At 33.3% G+C, this 16,701-nt stretch overlaps 1 protein-coding gene across 1 annotated transcript; it reads left to right on the top strand.

Moving 5' to 3' along the window:
• Positions 1 to 3,421: 3,421 nt before the first annotated feature.
• LOC129258697 (protein MIX23-like) lies at positions 3,422 to 16,041 on the top strand. The gene is made up of 4 exons (XM_054896929.2): positions 3,422 to 3,543; positions 5,203 to 5,349; positions 12,689 to 12,748; positions 13,323 to 16,041. Exons 1-4 carry the CDS (start codon positions 3,433 to 3,435, stop codon positions 13,374 to 13,376), a joined length of 372 nt encoding a protein of 123 aa, XP_054752904.1. The 5' UTR covers positions 3,422 to 3,432; the 3' UTR covers positions 13,377 to 16,041.
• Positions 16,042 to 16,701: the final 660 nt, after the last annotated feature.

The raw sequence follows: 16,701 nt of genomic DNA, 5'->3' as shown, positions 1-16,701 counted from the left end.
ATAATTTGACCCTTGAAACCATAGTTTAGACACCGAAATCATATCTCACAGGCGGATTTAATATGAGCTATGACACTTTTAAGTATCAACAGCCATTTCAGAATCAAGTTTTGGAAGCCATATTGGATTTTTGGTCATACCAGACCACTGACTGGCCTTAAAACCTGTCCTAATGTATTATTTTGGCCCTTAAACCAGTGGTTTAGACACCAAAATCGCATCTCCCATGCCGATATGAAATAAGCTATGTCCGCTTTAAGTAGCAGCAGTCAATTTAGAATAAATTTTTGGAAGCCAACTTAGATTTTTTGACCGATCAGGCCACTGACTGTCCTTGTTACTTGCCCTAATGTATAAATTGATCTTTGAAACTAGTGGTTTAGACACCAAAATCACATTTCCAGGCCGATATGAAATGAGCTTTGTAAGCTTTAAGCATCAGCATATTTTTAAGACCAATTTTTGGACGCCATCTTCGATTTTTGGACAAACCAGACCATTGACTGACCTTTTAACTTAACCTAAGATATTATTTGACCCTTGAAACCAGTGGTTTAGACATCAAAATCACATATCCCACGCCAAAATGAAATGAGCTATGTCCGCTTTAAGTATTAGCCGCCATTTCAGAATCGATTTTTAGAATCCATCAAGGATTTTTGCACATACCAGACCACTGACTTTCCTTGTAACTTGTCCCACTGTAGTATTTGACCCATTTTACCATGGTATAAGACACAAAAATCATATTTCTGGACATTGAGCAAACTATGTCGGATTTTTTAGTAGCAACAGCAATTTTCAACTCCATTCTTGGAAGCCATCTTGGATTTTTAAACATACTTGACCACTGACTGTGCTTGTTACTTGTCCCAATGTCTTATTTGACCATTGAAATCATGGTCTAGACACCAAAATCATTATTATATGTCCCAGGCGGATATGAAATGAACTATGTCCATTTTAATTATCAACAGCCATTTTAAACTCCATTTTTGGAAGCCATCTTGGATTTTTGGACACACCAGACCACTGGCTGTCCTTGTAACTTTTTTCAATGTAATATTTCACCCTTAAAACCATTGAATAAAAAACAAATTTAGATGAATTGTGGATTTTCAGCCTACGGCAGCCATTTTGGGCGCCATCTTGGATTTGCCTGGTACACTGGAGGGCTTATAATTCATTCTAGCCTAAATCAATTTTTGTACCCCCAGACCATGGAATGTGAACCGAAATAAAATTCTAGAGTGGATAATGTGTCAGTTGTATCCATTTTCAGTGAATGGCGGCCATCTTGGACGCCATTTTGAGAATAACCACTTTCCCGGATGCCGATTTTGGTAGATTTGTAGTATGTTATTCCTGAGGTCAAATAGTACAAAATACCGTTGAAAAATCATTTGTTGCAATTTGTTCCAGGTAAGGCTATTTTGGGTTGTATATTGACCCGTCTAATTTGTGTGTATTGTGTCAAATTATGCAAAGTTGGATGGACTGCCTTTAGACTGATAATTATCATGATCTGTGATATTATCGTGTGCTGTGTCCATTTCGCTAATCGGTTAGTTCTTTCGACCTTTTGATTTTGATCGTGATTTCTTTTGTTTTGGTTAACGATCGTCAGACACCATGTGAGATCTTCGGTCATCTGAACTATGATATGGTTTTCGATTATGATCACTTTTTGATTGATGACAGAATTTCGCCCAATGACCTTTCACTGTGGAGAGCCAATTCCATTAATATTGACCCCCGAATTGTTCATAATTGTCTGAGAATGATAATTGAGTTTTTTCCTTCATTATGAAAGAAAAAGGAACAGAGTAGTAAACATAACAGATATAAACAGAATTTTTAAATTTTGGCTCTTCATAGATTTAGAAAAGAGTTAGACCGTGTTTGAAAATAAACCTGATTTTGGAATACAGGCCATGGATTCAAAATACAGATAAGGTGGGGGGTAGCTTTGACATGTTCCTTTCAGTTGTGTATTGATGTGTCAGAACTTCATCTCTATTACCTGCAATGCTAGTGTATCTTATGACTGCTTTAATACAAGAAACTTTATTAAATAAATTTCTTAATGATGTAACAGGAACGCCTTTTTTGTATTTACATACTGAATCATATACATTTCTATTATCTATTACCATGCACATTGCATACTGTACATTACGGTGTGTTAGTCATACCAATTCAATCGATGCGAGAGGCTGATCAAAGCTATTGTATTATTTGAATGACAAACCACTAATCACTTTGCAATCGTTTTCATGGGTGTGACTGCCACACTGAGGTTGCTTTTTGGCCTCACTTTAGCACAAAATCGGTTAATACATTCAGCATATTTTCCTTCTTTTTTAGCAAATGAAGATACCTATGGTGGCATGAAGACTGCCAATATTCTCGTTGATACATCCTCTTTCATATCGAATGTTGAGATTGTGCATTTATTACTGCTATTCATAATAAATCTGATCAATAACAGTGCATGTGCATTTTTTTACCAAAAACATACAAATTTTGGCCAAAAGTCTTAATTCTTTCAAAAACTATATCAACCGACTTTAAATTGAAGAATAAAGGGATTGTACTAAATTCTACCAACAAAATTATAGCTAATTTCGCTTTTTATTAAGGCCTATTTCCATTTTCTGGGTTGAAAATGTGACAATATACATTAGTGTATCCAAGTCTCTGATATGCAGTAAAAAGCTAAATTTCTGAAAATTTAATTTTCAAGTTTGAGACATTATAAGTTTGTAAAGAAATATGATATCAATTTGGAATTTTGTCCACTTAATAATTGTATATAAAGAAAGTTTTCTATAAATTTTCAAGGCAATCCCATCATTTTCATGAGATTTATGGTAAATCATATATTTCTCAAATTTTCAATTTTTTGGAAAAAATCTCAAAATTGCTCTTTTCTTATTAAAATCTCAGCCGAATTATCTTTTCATCACCAATGAATAGTATCAACTTGTAGAAAATTTATTTATCTTTCATATGACACTAATTTTGTGGCAAATTAATGTTTTTGTTGGAATCTATGTATGAAGATCCAAATTCCATGAATATGGCGGCCATTTTGGACGCCATCTTGGATTGAACCCCATGGGACAATATTTCGTTTTGGGAACATAAAAATTTATTCACTAGACATCTTAAGGATTAAAAAAATGTAGGTGAAAAAAAATATATCAATGGGGTGCATGGTTACCCTTTCTCCCTACCAGACTAAATGTAGAAACTTGGAAAATTGGTTGAAATTTTCATAAACATCTACCACAAAAGCATGAAAATGAAAAATTTGCTCCATGCTCACTCTTAAATGATCCCATTCTAATGCATATAAATATTTGTTTAATTTCCATTTTATTGCAATTGATTCTCATTTCATTGACTCACTAGGAAGCACTTAAAGAAATGCGGATGATAGACGATAAAATAATCTACAACCTCAACAAAGTGGTCCCAACAACATCTTTCAAAGGCCAAGTAGATGCTAGCCAGAAATGTGAGGGATTTTATAATGAGGTAATGGTATAAATCATATTCTAAACATAGGTCCTCAAAACTTTGATATTTATAAGTATAGTGTAGCCTATAATGCAGAGCTGAAGAACAATAAAACTTGATATCAGCATAGGGGAACAAATACTCAGAGTCAGGGACTAAGGCCATGCCTAAAAATGGGCATGGTGGCGTATGCCTGTAATCTAAAGCTATGTGGGGAAGTTTAATACATGTAGTACAAATTGATGCAAAGGTTTGAGGTTCAAGCCCTGGTCATGTCTTACGGATTGTGATGGTAAAGGTCGGTCGCAGGTGTAAATAATCTTATCTTATTACTAATTGATACATGTCTGAAAAAACTCAATTGCACTCCCACACATAATGCCCCATAACAACCCTATAGGAGAGCAATGCGAGACTACAGGCTGCGTGGCTTTCCAAGCGACGATGCCGTCATCAAGATTGAAATCTTATTAACCAAGGTTAAAAATTTGAAATGTCATCATAACTTAGAAAGCAGATGGACCCATTCATGGAACTTGGACAGGGTAATCGAGTATTACTGAACATTTTGCCTGAGTCTTAGGTCACACAATCAAGGTCAAAGGTCAGTTACATGTAGGGTCAGTGATATTAGACCATGTTGGAGGAGTCCACATCAAAGTCTTAACCATAGCCAAGTGTTTGAAATGTCATCATAACTTTGAAAGTTTATAGATCTAGTTTATGAAAGGTGGACATCAAGGTAATCAAGTATCACCTATCCTCCCGCATGCATCCTAGGTCTCATGATCAAGGTCAAAGGTCATTAATAGGGTCAATGAAAATAGTATTTTGATAATAATAATAGCTGGATTTATAAAGCGCTTTTTGTAGTTGAAAAACAGGTCATTACACTGGAGGGTGTTTTTTTTTCAAATGTAAGCAGGCCTGCTTATTTCATATAATAAAATACAAAAGAACATATGACATCATCAGGTTGCTCATTGAATATGCATGGTTATTCTTTGTCGGATTTTGACAAAATATGCAGTGTTTTATTTGTCTGATTTTTCTTTATCTGTTCAAATGATACTATTTTCAGCCTGGAGCATCCGTTTAACTGCCCTTATACATGTAGGCGCTCAAACTTTCAAGTAATTTCTTCCTACCGAGTACCCATTCACCTCACCCGGTTTGAGTGCAGCACAATGTGGGTAAATTTCTTGTTGAAGGGAAACATTCCATGACTGGGAATCGAACCCACATCCCTCAGATTGAGAGACAAAAGTCGTAACCACCAGACCACAGTGTGACCATGAATAGAAAATTGTTGATTGTTGTCATTTTTAGGAGCAAAGAAGGTTCATTTTGTCCTGATCCAAAAGAAAAGCAAGACCCCCTCTCCTAATCTGCCATGGTGTCATAGAGAAGAAAAATAGTTCTCTATTTGCACTAAATGTGAAATAGTTGAGACAAATATTAAAAATACAAGCTTAAGATTGGTTTCCCAAAGATTGCCAGCACTGATCTGTCAAAAAATTAGTATGGACTTCTTTTTAAGTTCTTGGTGAAGTATTAGTGGCAAAGCTTTGTATTCATGTGGTCTTCTAGTAAATGATCAAATTCATCCAACATCAGATAAACAGCACTTTATGAATAATCATTTCTATTCTAATCATTCTTTTTTTCCTGTACTAGTTGACGTCGGCATATAGCAGTCGAGAAAGAGTTATCAAGAGATGTATATCAGAAGTTTCTACTTCCATCAACCACCTCAAGAAACAAAAAGACCAAACTCCAGATGACTTTAAGATCATGAAAGATCTTAGGAAACAACAGAGAGAGGTAATACTTATCAGTGTTGTTTTTTTAGAAACCCTGTTCATACAGAGATGGGTACACTTATAGTGCAGCCGCTGTTTCGTGGAAAAATTTGCCGGAATATCTTAGGAATATAACAACATGAAAAGTTCAGAAAGAGTTTGAAAACACATTCATTTAATATTTTGTAGACAATTAGGAACCCAGTGCTCTCCTCTCCATCTTAACTTGTAAATAGGGCATAGAGACAAGCAATTTTACCTATGTATTTTGTGCTATACAAAAACGTTTCGTTATTATTAATAAATTCTATAGAAACCCAGTTCATACAGTACATAGAAAGCTACACTCATCAGCGCTTTATCCTCGGGGGGGGGGGGGGGGGGGGGGGGGGTACTCAAATTTTATAACATGATACCGATGTGCCGCGCCAACTCAAAATATGGGGCTTTGCTACTAAATCTCGGTCTTAAAACGGGGTCTCTGGAATGGCTCTTGGATCAACGATTGCTAAAAATGCAATGCTCTGGAACTAACCACATCAAAAAAGGGGATCTCCAGAACTCATTAGATCGTAGGCGTAGCATTGTAGCTGCTACAGTGTAAAACGCTGGCGTCTTGCTAGATTCATATCGGGCTAGCGCTAGCTAGCTGCGGGCGTGGGGAGCTTCGGCAGCCCAGCATATATGGCTCTGCGCCGATCGAGCTCGCAGCTCCGACCGGCTGAGTAGTTCATGATTGGCGCACACTGGAACGAGAAAATACAAAAAATTAGGAATTTCTATGGCTTTCTGAATTGGTGATGCTCTGGAACAGAAATCTAGGCTGAAAATGGGGTCTGAACAGCGACACATACGTATCATACATCAGCCCTTCGTCCTTTTATAGAAACCCTGTTCATACAGAGAGAGGTATACTTATCAGCCCTCTGTCAAAGCACTGTTCATATATGCCAGCTATACACAAAATCACTGCAAATATTTGATTTTACTGATGGAAATGTAATCCTTCTGATGGCATATATTTTATGGAATCTAGTGAAATTAATTATTACTTTTCTCCCTCTTTTTCAAAGGGTATTTTGCCGATAGGACCCTCAATAAAATTTTGCTTCTTGCTCAGAGTTTTTCAAAATAACCATGATACTAGGTAATGCATCCTGTATTCCAAGCTAAGATATTTTTTAAACACACTTGCCAAAGTCAATTCTTTGACTTTCCCTTACAGAATTACTGCCTATGTGACAAAATCTCGACTGATTTTTTTTTCGCAGTATTCCTCAATTTCTTCCTTTTTCTTTTCATTTATTTTTCTAAAATGTCTTTGTGTCTGGACACTTATTTACTGTATGCACGTGTATGTTTTTATTATGTGCTTTTTCTGTTATTTTGGCCGCATGTATTTCTCTGTACATTTCTTTTGATCAGAATTGAAAATAAATTATTTGAATTGAATTGCAAGTGTGTTTACTTTTCCTTGTCATGCTATATTGACAGTGGTAATTTAAACTTTGTTATTTTAGTCTTGACTTGAGCATAGTTTTCCTTCTGTTTTTCAATTATATTATAATCTTTATCTTTGTCATGCTATTGACATTGACATTTGTTATTACAGTTATTTAATCTGAATTTTTTTTTTATTATTATTATTCATTAGACAGCTAGAACACAATGCTTTCAGGCACAACATAGTCTGCAAAAAAAAATGTTCTCTCTCTCTTTTCTCTTTTCACTGAATGATTGTCATTTACACTGTGTTTACATTTACAACATGAAATTTCAAGTTTTACGATTGTTCTAATATATATGTAGTTTACGTATTCCATTCAGACAGCTTGTCTGTCACCAGTAATTTTTTTTTTTTCTAATATTATATGCATTTGCTATCCAGGTTAATGAATATATTATTCATTGCTTCATCTTATTCATCTGTTATACTTTATAATAAATATATACTGCCATTTTAGTTTTTATTATCTGAATGTGCTAGTGTGTGTACTTGTGTGTGTGTGTTTTGACTATGTCAAGTTGTCCCCCCTCTCCAGGTAATGCAATTGATAATACTGATTTTACTCATGTTGTATCATCTATTGAGCAAGAAAATATTGATGACTTAGACGCATATGACAATTTTTATGTTTTTGACAATCCATCAAGATATTGGTTATGTAATGAATTCAATAATAACAAAAAGATATGTGAAGAAAACACAGAGAGATTTAGTATGCTTCATTTTAATTCTAGAAGTCTATATAGAAATTTTGATGATATTCATTCCTTTATTACTCAACTTAATTTAAAATTGTCTATTTATGGTTTTAGTGAAATCTGGATTCATAATAACACACCATTCTTGTTTAATTTAGACGGATACAGTTTTTATCACAGTGACAGTCATGATCGAAGAGGAGGCGGTGTTGCCTTGCTAATCCATAACTCATTTAATGTCAAAATAAGATCAGATATATGTTTATCAAATTAATATTGTGAATCCCTTTTTATCGAAATAGTATTGCAACATAGAAAGAATATTGTGGTTGGTGTCATATATAGAGATCCTCATGTAGATATCAAAGGCTTTAATTTGAATATTTTGACGAATGTCTTGACAAATTGTCGCATGAAAATAAGTGCATTTACATTATGGGCGACTTTAATATAAATTTTCTGAACATTGATTTCAATAAATACATAAATGATTTTGTTAATATTTTATATAACAATTCATTTTGTCCTTTAATAGATAAGCCCACCCGGATTACCACCCAATCTTCAACTTTAATCGACAACATAATTACTAACGTACATACTTCTCAAATTCAGACAGGGATATTCTACAGCGACATTACTGATCATCTCCCCATATTCTAAATAAGTAATCTGTATTGCGAACAAAAGACCAATAAAATTCTACCTCCCACCTTACATAAGACAGATACAGCTTCTATAAATTCTCTGAAAAATGACTTATCTAATATTTCCTGGGATGAAGTTGTATTATGCAAAGATATTGATAATGCCTATTGTAAATTCATGCACTATTTTAAAACTGCGTACGACAGTAACTGTGTATCAATAAGAACAAAAACAAAACAAAAAATACGCAAGCCATGGATAACAAACTCTTTATTGAAATGCATACATAAAAAAGACAATTTATATAAACGTTTTTGCAAAAGTAGAAATCAAACAATTGAAAGGAAGTTTAAATCTTACCGAAATAAATTGAACCTAATTCTAAAAAAGGCCAAAAAACAATATTATAGTAACTTGTTGCAAAAACATTAAAATAATCTTTCTAAGTTGTGGAAAATAATTAATGAGGTTCTTTTTACAAATAAACATAATTTAAAACACTTAGTTCCTGAAAGATGGTGTTAAAATAACTGATGATCAAATTATCGTAGAAGAATTTAATACATTTTTGGCTAATATAGCTACCAATATCAAATCAAATATTCCCCAGCGTTCTAATAATTTTTTGTCTTATCTCTCAAACCAATGTCAAAATTCTATATTCTTATATCCTACAAATGAACATGAAATTATTGAAATAGTAAAACATTTTAAATCAAGTAAAAGCATGGGATTTGATGGAATTAGTCAGTGTGTTATTAAAAAAGTAATTCATTTCATAACAAAACCCCTAACACATATCTTTAATGTATCATTTTTAACAGGTAGATTCCCAAAGGACATGAAAATAGGGAAAATTATTCCAGTATTTAAAAAAGGGGACTTGCATATATTTTCAAATTATAGACCTATCACTTTACTCCCTAGTATTTCCAAAATCTTAGAAAAGTTAATGTACAATAGGCTTATACGGCACATTGATAAAAATAATCTATTAAATAATTCACAATACGGTTTTAGATCAAATTACTGAATGCGAGCTTGCACTTATCGACCTTAATGAAAATCTCCTAAATAATATGGCTAATAATCTACATACACTTGGTATTTTTCTCAATTTAAGCAAAGCCTTTGATGTTATCAACCACAATATTTCACTTAGTAACCTATTTCATTTTGGTATTCGTGGCATTGCCCTTGAATAGTTTAAAGATTATTTAACTGATCGTTTTCATTATACTGTTTATAATAATGCTGTTTCTCATCATGAGAGGGTCCATTGTGGAGTCCCCCAGGGCTCCACACTGGGCCCGCTCTTATTCTTGATATATATCAATGATTTATGTAATGTTTCTCATTTTTTTCATTTTGTCCTTTTTGCCGATGACACAAATTTAGTTGCGTCCAATTGTGATTTTAATTTACTTATTAAGAATACAAATGAAGAATTAATTATGATTATAGACTGGTTCCATGCTAATGAATTAGTAATCAATTATGAAAAGACAACTGTTATGTATATTAGTAAAGAACATATAAAACATGATATTTCGGATGTTAAAATATTTTTTAATCAAATCCTCTTGAATTGTTAAAAAACAACCAAGTTTCTCGGAATCACTTTAGATGATACACTGTCATACAACAGCCACCGTTCTATTTTAGCTAACAAAATCTCAAAAAATATTGGTATTCTTTTTAAACTTCGCAATTTTTTGCCACAGAAGGAGTTATTTATGATATATAACTGTCTTTCCCTACCCTATCTTCAATATTGTAATATTATTTGGGCGAATGCTGGAATAACAAAATTGGAACCCCTTCATAAATTGCAAAAGAAAATTTTAAGAATATGTACCAACTCCCCTTTTAGAGCTCCCTCACGACCTTTGTTTTTTAATCTCAATACCCTTAATATATATGATATTCATAAATTTTAGATAGCATCTGTGATGTTTTGTACTATTCATAACATAATTCCTTTTAATATATCCCGTATGTTTTTAATAAACAATTCCGTTCATTGTCACAATACTCGCTCAAGTAATAATTTTCATTATCCCAAGGTTAAAACACAAATTCTCCTAAATTCATTAAGGCATTATGGCCCACGCATTTGGAATAATCTCCCCGATGGAATTAAATACTCAACAACAATTACGTCATTTAAATCTAAGTTAAAAAGAATGTATATAAATGAATATGCAAAATAATTTGTTTCCTTTCTCCTTGCTGAAATCTCATACATTTACCGCCCCACCCTCCTTGTGTGTTTGCTGGTGTTTGTTGATGCTGTGTGCATTTTTTCCATTTAATATTAATGTCATTCAATGTACTGGGAACTACTATTCACAAGTTTTTATAAACTTTTCTGTAGTTTCCAATTTTCTCTGATACTATTTGTCATTTTTGTACATATTGTATATATCACCTTTTTTATGCTGAGAAAATAAATAAATTGAACTGAACTGAGCTGAACTACTTTCGGCTTGCTTAACCTGCAATCATCAGATCCATGTCATATCAGGGAATTAGCATTTATCATCTGACAAGTCAGAACTTTCCTTGATTCTGATTGGCTGAGAAGGTCAGGTCCTTGATTCTAATTGGCTGAGAAGCCAAGGTCCTTGATTCTCATTGGCTGAGAAGCTCAGGTCCTTGATTCTCATTGGCTGATCAGCTCAGGTCCTTGATTCTAATTGGCTGAGAAGCTCAGGTCCTTGATTCTAATTGGCTGAGAAGCTCAGGTCCTTGAAATTTTAAAATTTTCGAAAAATTTTCATCGTTCAATTTTTCAATTCAATTTATTTATTAGGTAAAAATCACTTGAGTATATATATATACATTTTACAATGTGAGGATCAAACACCTAGAGCCAGTTGCTTGAAACATGGGGGGGATCCATGTTGGATAAATTACAGTAATACAAATGCAAATTAATACAGATTGAATAAAAACAAAGACAAAAGAAGTAATAGTGAGTATATTACAATTTACATGAAACAAGTGTTAAACAGCATCATAATGGAAGTTCAATATATTTTTCCAAAATTGATTAGGGGTTGTAGGAAATGTTTTCCCATTTTATCGAAATGGGGGAAATGTGGGGAATTTGTTTTGCACAAGAAATTGGTACCAGTCATGCAAAGTTCTGCATATTTTACCGATAGCTTAGTCAAATGGCCCCAGTTCATCTCAATAAAAGGTCGCTTAAGGAAGTTCTACAGTTAAATTGATATCCATGCCATTTTCACCAAATTTTGCACAGAGTTACTTTATCACCTAAATATTCTAAATTTGCAAAAAAAATTTACATGGGTTCATGAGCTTGAGTTTTTGCTACCGAGCTTTGAAGTTCACCCACTTGAAAGGTCTCAAGAAATACGCAAGAAAATTTTTAGACCCCACAAGCTCACAACGTTGAATTTATACCTCTATTACTCAGTCAAAATCCATCTGAGTTTTACCAAATTTTACATGATAGATCAGAATCGTATACTTAAGATATATAATCCACTCATATTGCTATTCGTTTGTTCTTTGTTTGAAGTGTTGCAGCACCTTCAAATTTGAAAATAAGGTGTGAAAGACGACAAAAAAATATTTGAAAAAATTGAAAATTTAATAACAAATTTAAGAAGTACAAAAATGCTGCACTTTATTCAAAACCCATGTCATTTTCACCAAATTTTGCATGGTTGGAGAGAAAGGTATATTAAAAAGGTCTGAACATTAAAAATTGGGGGTTCATGGGCATATTTTCAAACTATCAGCACTTTCGTTGGAGCTGATCTACACAGGCTGATCTACACAGACAAATTCTACACCACTATCCAATTTAATCAAAATTGATATCATTATCATATTCGTCATACATGTACATCCCAGCACTGCAGAGTAAAGTATTCTGAAGGGGTAGAGGCGTTTTAGAAGTTGGCCCGTAGATTATTTTGAGCTACATACTTTGGTAAAATACACATCAAGATTTCTGTTAGAGTAACGATGACTGGAAAAATCAGCTGATATGTGTAGCTGATTATGCACCTGTTCACTTATTGTGACGTCAACGCGCATGGCGTAAAATATGCTCAGATAGGGATGCGCACAAACATAACTTGGGAACGTCCTTAAAATTAAATCTCCTTTTGACTTTTCTGAATAGTCAAAATAATACACGAGTTGCAAGAAATTCAATTGCAAGAAAGTCCAATTTTCATTCACTTATAGTGTGATTGTCTACTATGTCATTAGTTGAGGTGCCGTGGCCGAGTGGTCTAAGGCGCCTGGCTATACATGGAAAGTCCGGGGTTCGATCCCCGGCCGCGGCACCTATGCCCGTGAGCAAGGCATTTAATCTACAATGCTCTTTTATCCTGGTTTCAAATAAATGGAAATGCTATATGCATTATTGGAAACTAGATGTGCACTTGTTTTAAAAAAATAAAAAAATAAATAAAAAAAAAATTAGTAATGTATCCCCTTTCTCTCTCTCTTTCTTTTTTAAATAGTTAAGACTTATGCAATCGGAACTAAACATAGAAGAAGTTGTCAAAGACAGAACATTAAAGGTATGTATCACAATATTATCACATTTAAAGTTAGGAATTAATCATTACTTAAAAGTAATCATCAACATGTGGAATGTACATGTATACAAGGTACTGCAATGAATCAATAAAAAATGCTTACTAAAAATTGCAAAAAAAAATCATTTTGTCAAATCTATGGAGAGATGGAAATTGTCTCAGTTACTTATTCAAGGGGTCTATCTTTGTTCTAATCTGTAGAATAAAATCAGAGGAAAAAAATTATCCCTTTAAGTACAGATTTCAAGATATAAATCATATGCTTGTTAGCACAGGATTTATAATAATACTAAATAGTGCTAGATTTGATGTTTAGTACACTAAATAATACAAAGTTTATAGCATCATAGAAAATGGAAATGTAATACTTAAAGTGTAAAGATACATGTAGTAATATTTGTGTATTGAGTGGACTTGTTACTGGGTCAAATCAAATCTATTATTTGTTTAGATATAGGCAAAGGGCTCAATTTGGCTGTAGTACAGTCATCATAGGGAATATATTACATTTTTCACACTAGTTCTAACTCATTTAATTTCTTTATTTTATTTCTAGGTATTCCGTGAGAAATGTAGAAGCCATTATGTGCCAACAAAGGACTCGTTATGACAAAAGCAGGTTAGATATGGGAATAGGGCTTCAAATCTCTTTAAACCAATTATATTGGGTTATACATAAATCATAAATGATTGTGAATTTACCATGTTGCACTAGGCATACCAGTGCAATCGAGATTGTGAGCAAAGGGAATGGGAGGGGCATTAATCTACACTAAAATGATGATCCAAATGTTATATCAGGGCAGACGAGTCTTCATGTTTGGTAGAAATACAATTATTTTTTTGTATTGTGTGGCTGGGGATAATGACATCACTGCCGAAACTGAGTTGATTGTATACATCTCCAGGCTTTATTTCAAATCTAGATCAAAATTTTGGATTTAAACTTATATAAAAAGTTCCTAAATGCAAAGGGAGATCATAATCAGGCTAAAAAACATGTCTTATGCACCTCCTTACTAGATAATCCAAACCATAACAAAAACAATTACATATATTATATTTATTTTAATTAAACTGAAAATTATCATTTGTTTTGTAAAATTTTCAATGGGATTATCTGAAGGTCATCATTTCACATCCTATTAAAAGAAAAAAAATGCAAACACAAGTTTTAGGAAAGGTGAAAAATGTTGTGGTGCTAGACAAAGTGTAATGCGTCTGCACCTAACAGGATTCTTTCTATCCAAAAAAGAAAGTAAAAATTGTCTACCATAATCAAATTTCCTATTTGACACTTGTACACATAAGTCATGATTTGCAGGTAATAAAATTGATAAAAGTGCTTTGATTGGAAAAAAAACTCTCAAATGTAATCTTTCACTTTTTTGCCATGTTCCTTTGTTAATATGACCAATATTTAGGATGTTGTGGCATCCGCAATATACGACCTGTATGTATTGTTTTATTGCCTTGGTTGTCAAGATGAATTCTCGGTATATACTTGAGAGAAAGACTCACTGCTGTAAAACTGACAGCACCAAGTAATAGAAAAAGACACATATGTGACCATGGACTCACCCATATGATTGATCTTCCAAAGTCAGTAGTCCTATGTAAATTGAGATAAAGGATTATGTTTTTAATTTAAAATGCAATCAAAATTAGTTTTTAAAGAAATTATTAATAGATATACACTTACAGTCAAACTTGTCTTACCAGAAAACCTGTCCTTAGTGGCCATCAAACTTGTCTCCCATTGAAAAGGAATATAGATTATATAACCTGTTTATAAAGGACACCTATCTACAGTGGCCACTTTTGTTATTCCTTAGGTGGCCATAATAGACAAGTTTTTACTGTCTGATGGAAATATTGATTGTCATAGATTCCTTTTAGCTTCCATACATTGCCTTAGTAGTTTTTGTAATTTGCAGATTCCTAAAAATAATCGGTAAATCACAATTATGGGCATCCACAAATAAAATGATTGGACTAATATAGCGACTCATCCAATATGTGTCCCACTCATAGCCTGGAATATTTTAGGTTATGGCCACCTTTCCCCTTTTCCTATAAATACAGCATTATTCTCTTAAATGGACAGAACTTGTAGGCTCGTGGAGGGGCTTTCAAAAGCCAATACAAACTCTATAGGATCACATGTATTATCAAGGAAATGGGATTTTCAAGAAATGAATGAGCCATTCTTTATCAGTACATTGTTTTGTATTTTGTGTTTTTATATCATTTGAAATTAAAATAATGCTTCCATATAATATTATCAAGAATGGTAATGCATATTCAATGATGTAATGCCATACAAAGCACATTTTGTTTCTAGATTCTGTTGTTGAATATTCACCAAACCTGACAGTGTTTCACACAATAGAGAATTGATCATATTATGACATTGATATGTTATGAAAATGCTTATTATATTGATCAGTCATAACTTTTAATGTTAATATTCTGTGTAATTTCAGATGCATGAAGTGACATACTTCAGGATGTATATTTTACATTTTTTAAGTTGTAACTTTTTCATCATCATGTTCTACCAACTAATCAACAATTACTTGGTAGATTTGAAAATGTAACCTAAACAAGTAATCATCCTGAAAAGTTGAAAATATCTTTTTTCATTCTGTAAGTTTTTCTGGCTGTCATTTCAATGTGCTTTTGTGTTTTGTATGAACATCATGTCCACATTGTCATGGCTACCATGACTGAGCTCCTAATAAGCAAGATTTACACTTATTGGTGACTACTCTGTCTGTACAGACCTGTGATAGAAGCAGCCATAGTGATTCTAGTCTTGCTACTTCAGACTCTACATCATGCACTTTTTGAAAACAAATGGGTCTGTACCTGCAGACTAGTACCCCCATTGGTTGAAAGAATTCAAGTATTGCCTGTCTTAATCACATTATTCACATCAATTCATGCCAATCTTTTATGTTTATAAGTTCATTGAAATGTCATGATTACTGTACATTGTTATCAAGGTTTGTAGTTTAACATTACTGATAACAATGAAAAGTCCAGGTAATTTTACAATGTTATTGTAAATGCCCAAGTCAAATAGAATACTGTAGTTTAAAGAGATTTGACTTTGATTCACTGTTTTTGTGATTCGCAGATTCTCTTGTAATTTCATGCTGTGGACAATTATTGATGGTAATGTTTATTAATGACAACATCAATTGTTAAATGTTCAACCACATATGGTTGTCTTATGTGATGTTATATTAAAGATTTTTCATGAAATTGAATTTTTGTGGTTGTGGTGTGTTTATCACGGAGGAATGGCATTATGTGATATGTGTACATTGATAGTATTGTTTGATGCTTGGAAGAGTTTCTGTCCACATGAAATTTGCCTGTTTTATAAAGAGTTACAACTATGTGAACTTTATTATTAAGCATTAGTGCAATTTACAGCCTTCAATGATTTGCAACCCTTCAAACGGTGCCGAGGATCTCCTATCTTAGCGGAGGAAGAACACAGGAGAGAGAGAGGGAGAGAGAGAGACAGGTGAGGACCATAATCATAACCTTGATTGTGATTGGTTCTTCAACCCTGTAAATGCCGCAATGACAGTTATACTTAATTACAACTCTATGAAATGGACCCCATATTGGGGGAAGGAGTGGTTTTTGATAGGTTTGATGGAAGAATGGGAATATATGTATAAATCATTAGTTGGCTTTTAAAACCTCATATCTCAAAATTTTAATAGAAAAAAATGAAGGACCAGCACAGAAAAGGCTCTATTTCAGAATTATGACATACTGTCGGTAAATACCAACATTCTGTTGCCTGGGGGGGGGGTGCTCTACAAGAAAAAGCTTCTTTTGACAACATTGCCATAACTGCATTTTCTGACCTGTCCTCAAAACATTTGAGCCCATCAATGGTTCTATTATTATTA

This window comes from Lytechinus pictus, chromosome 4, assembly GCF_037042905.1.
Source record: "Lytechinus pictus isolate F3 Inbred chromosome 4, Lp3.0, whole genome shotgun sequence".
NCBI lineage: Eukaryota > Metazoa > Echinodermata > Echinoidea > Temnopleuroida > Toxopneustidae > Lytechinus > Lytechinus pictus.
Note: the sequence above shows the minus strand (reverse complement) of the source record. Positions and strands in the feature narration are given on the sequence as shown.

Bases quoted from the DNA above. Each gene is read 5' to 3' on its own strand.
- LOC129258697 (XM_054896929.2), top strand. From the start codon at position 3,433: ATGCGGATGATAGACGATAAAATAATCTACAACCTCAACAAAGTGGTC. The intron at 3,544-5,202 runs GTAATGGTATAA...TTCCTGTACTAG, and splicing joins GTGAGGGATTTTATAATGAG to TTGACGTCGGCATATAGCAG. The intron at 5,350-12,688 runs GTAATACTTATC...TTTTTTAAATAG, and splicing joins TTAGGAAACAACAGAGAGAG to TTAAGACTTATGCAATCGGA.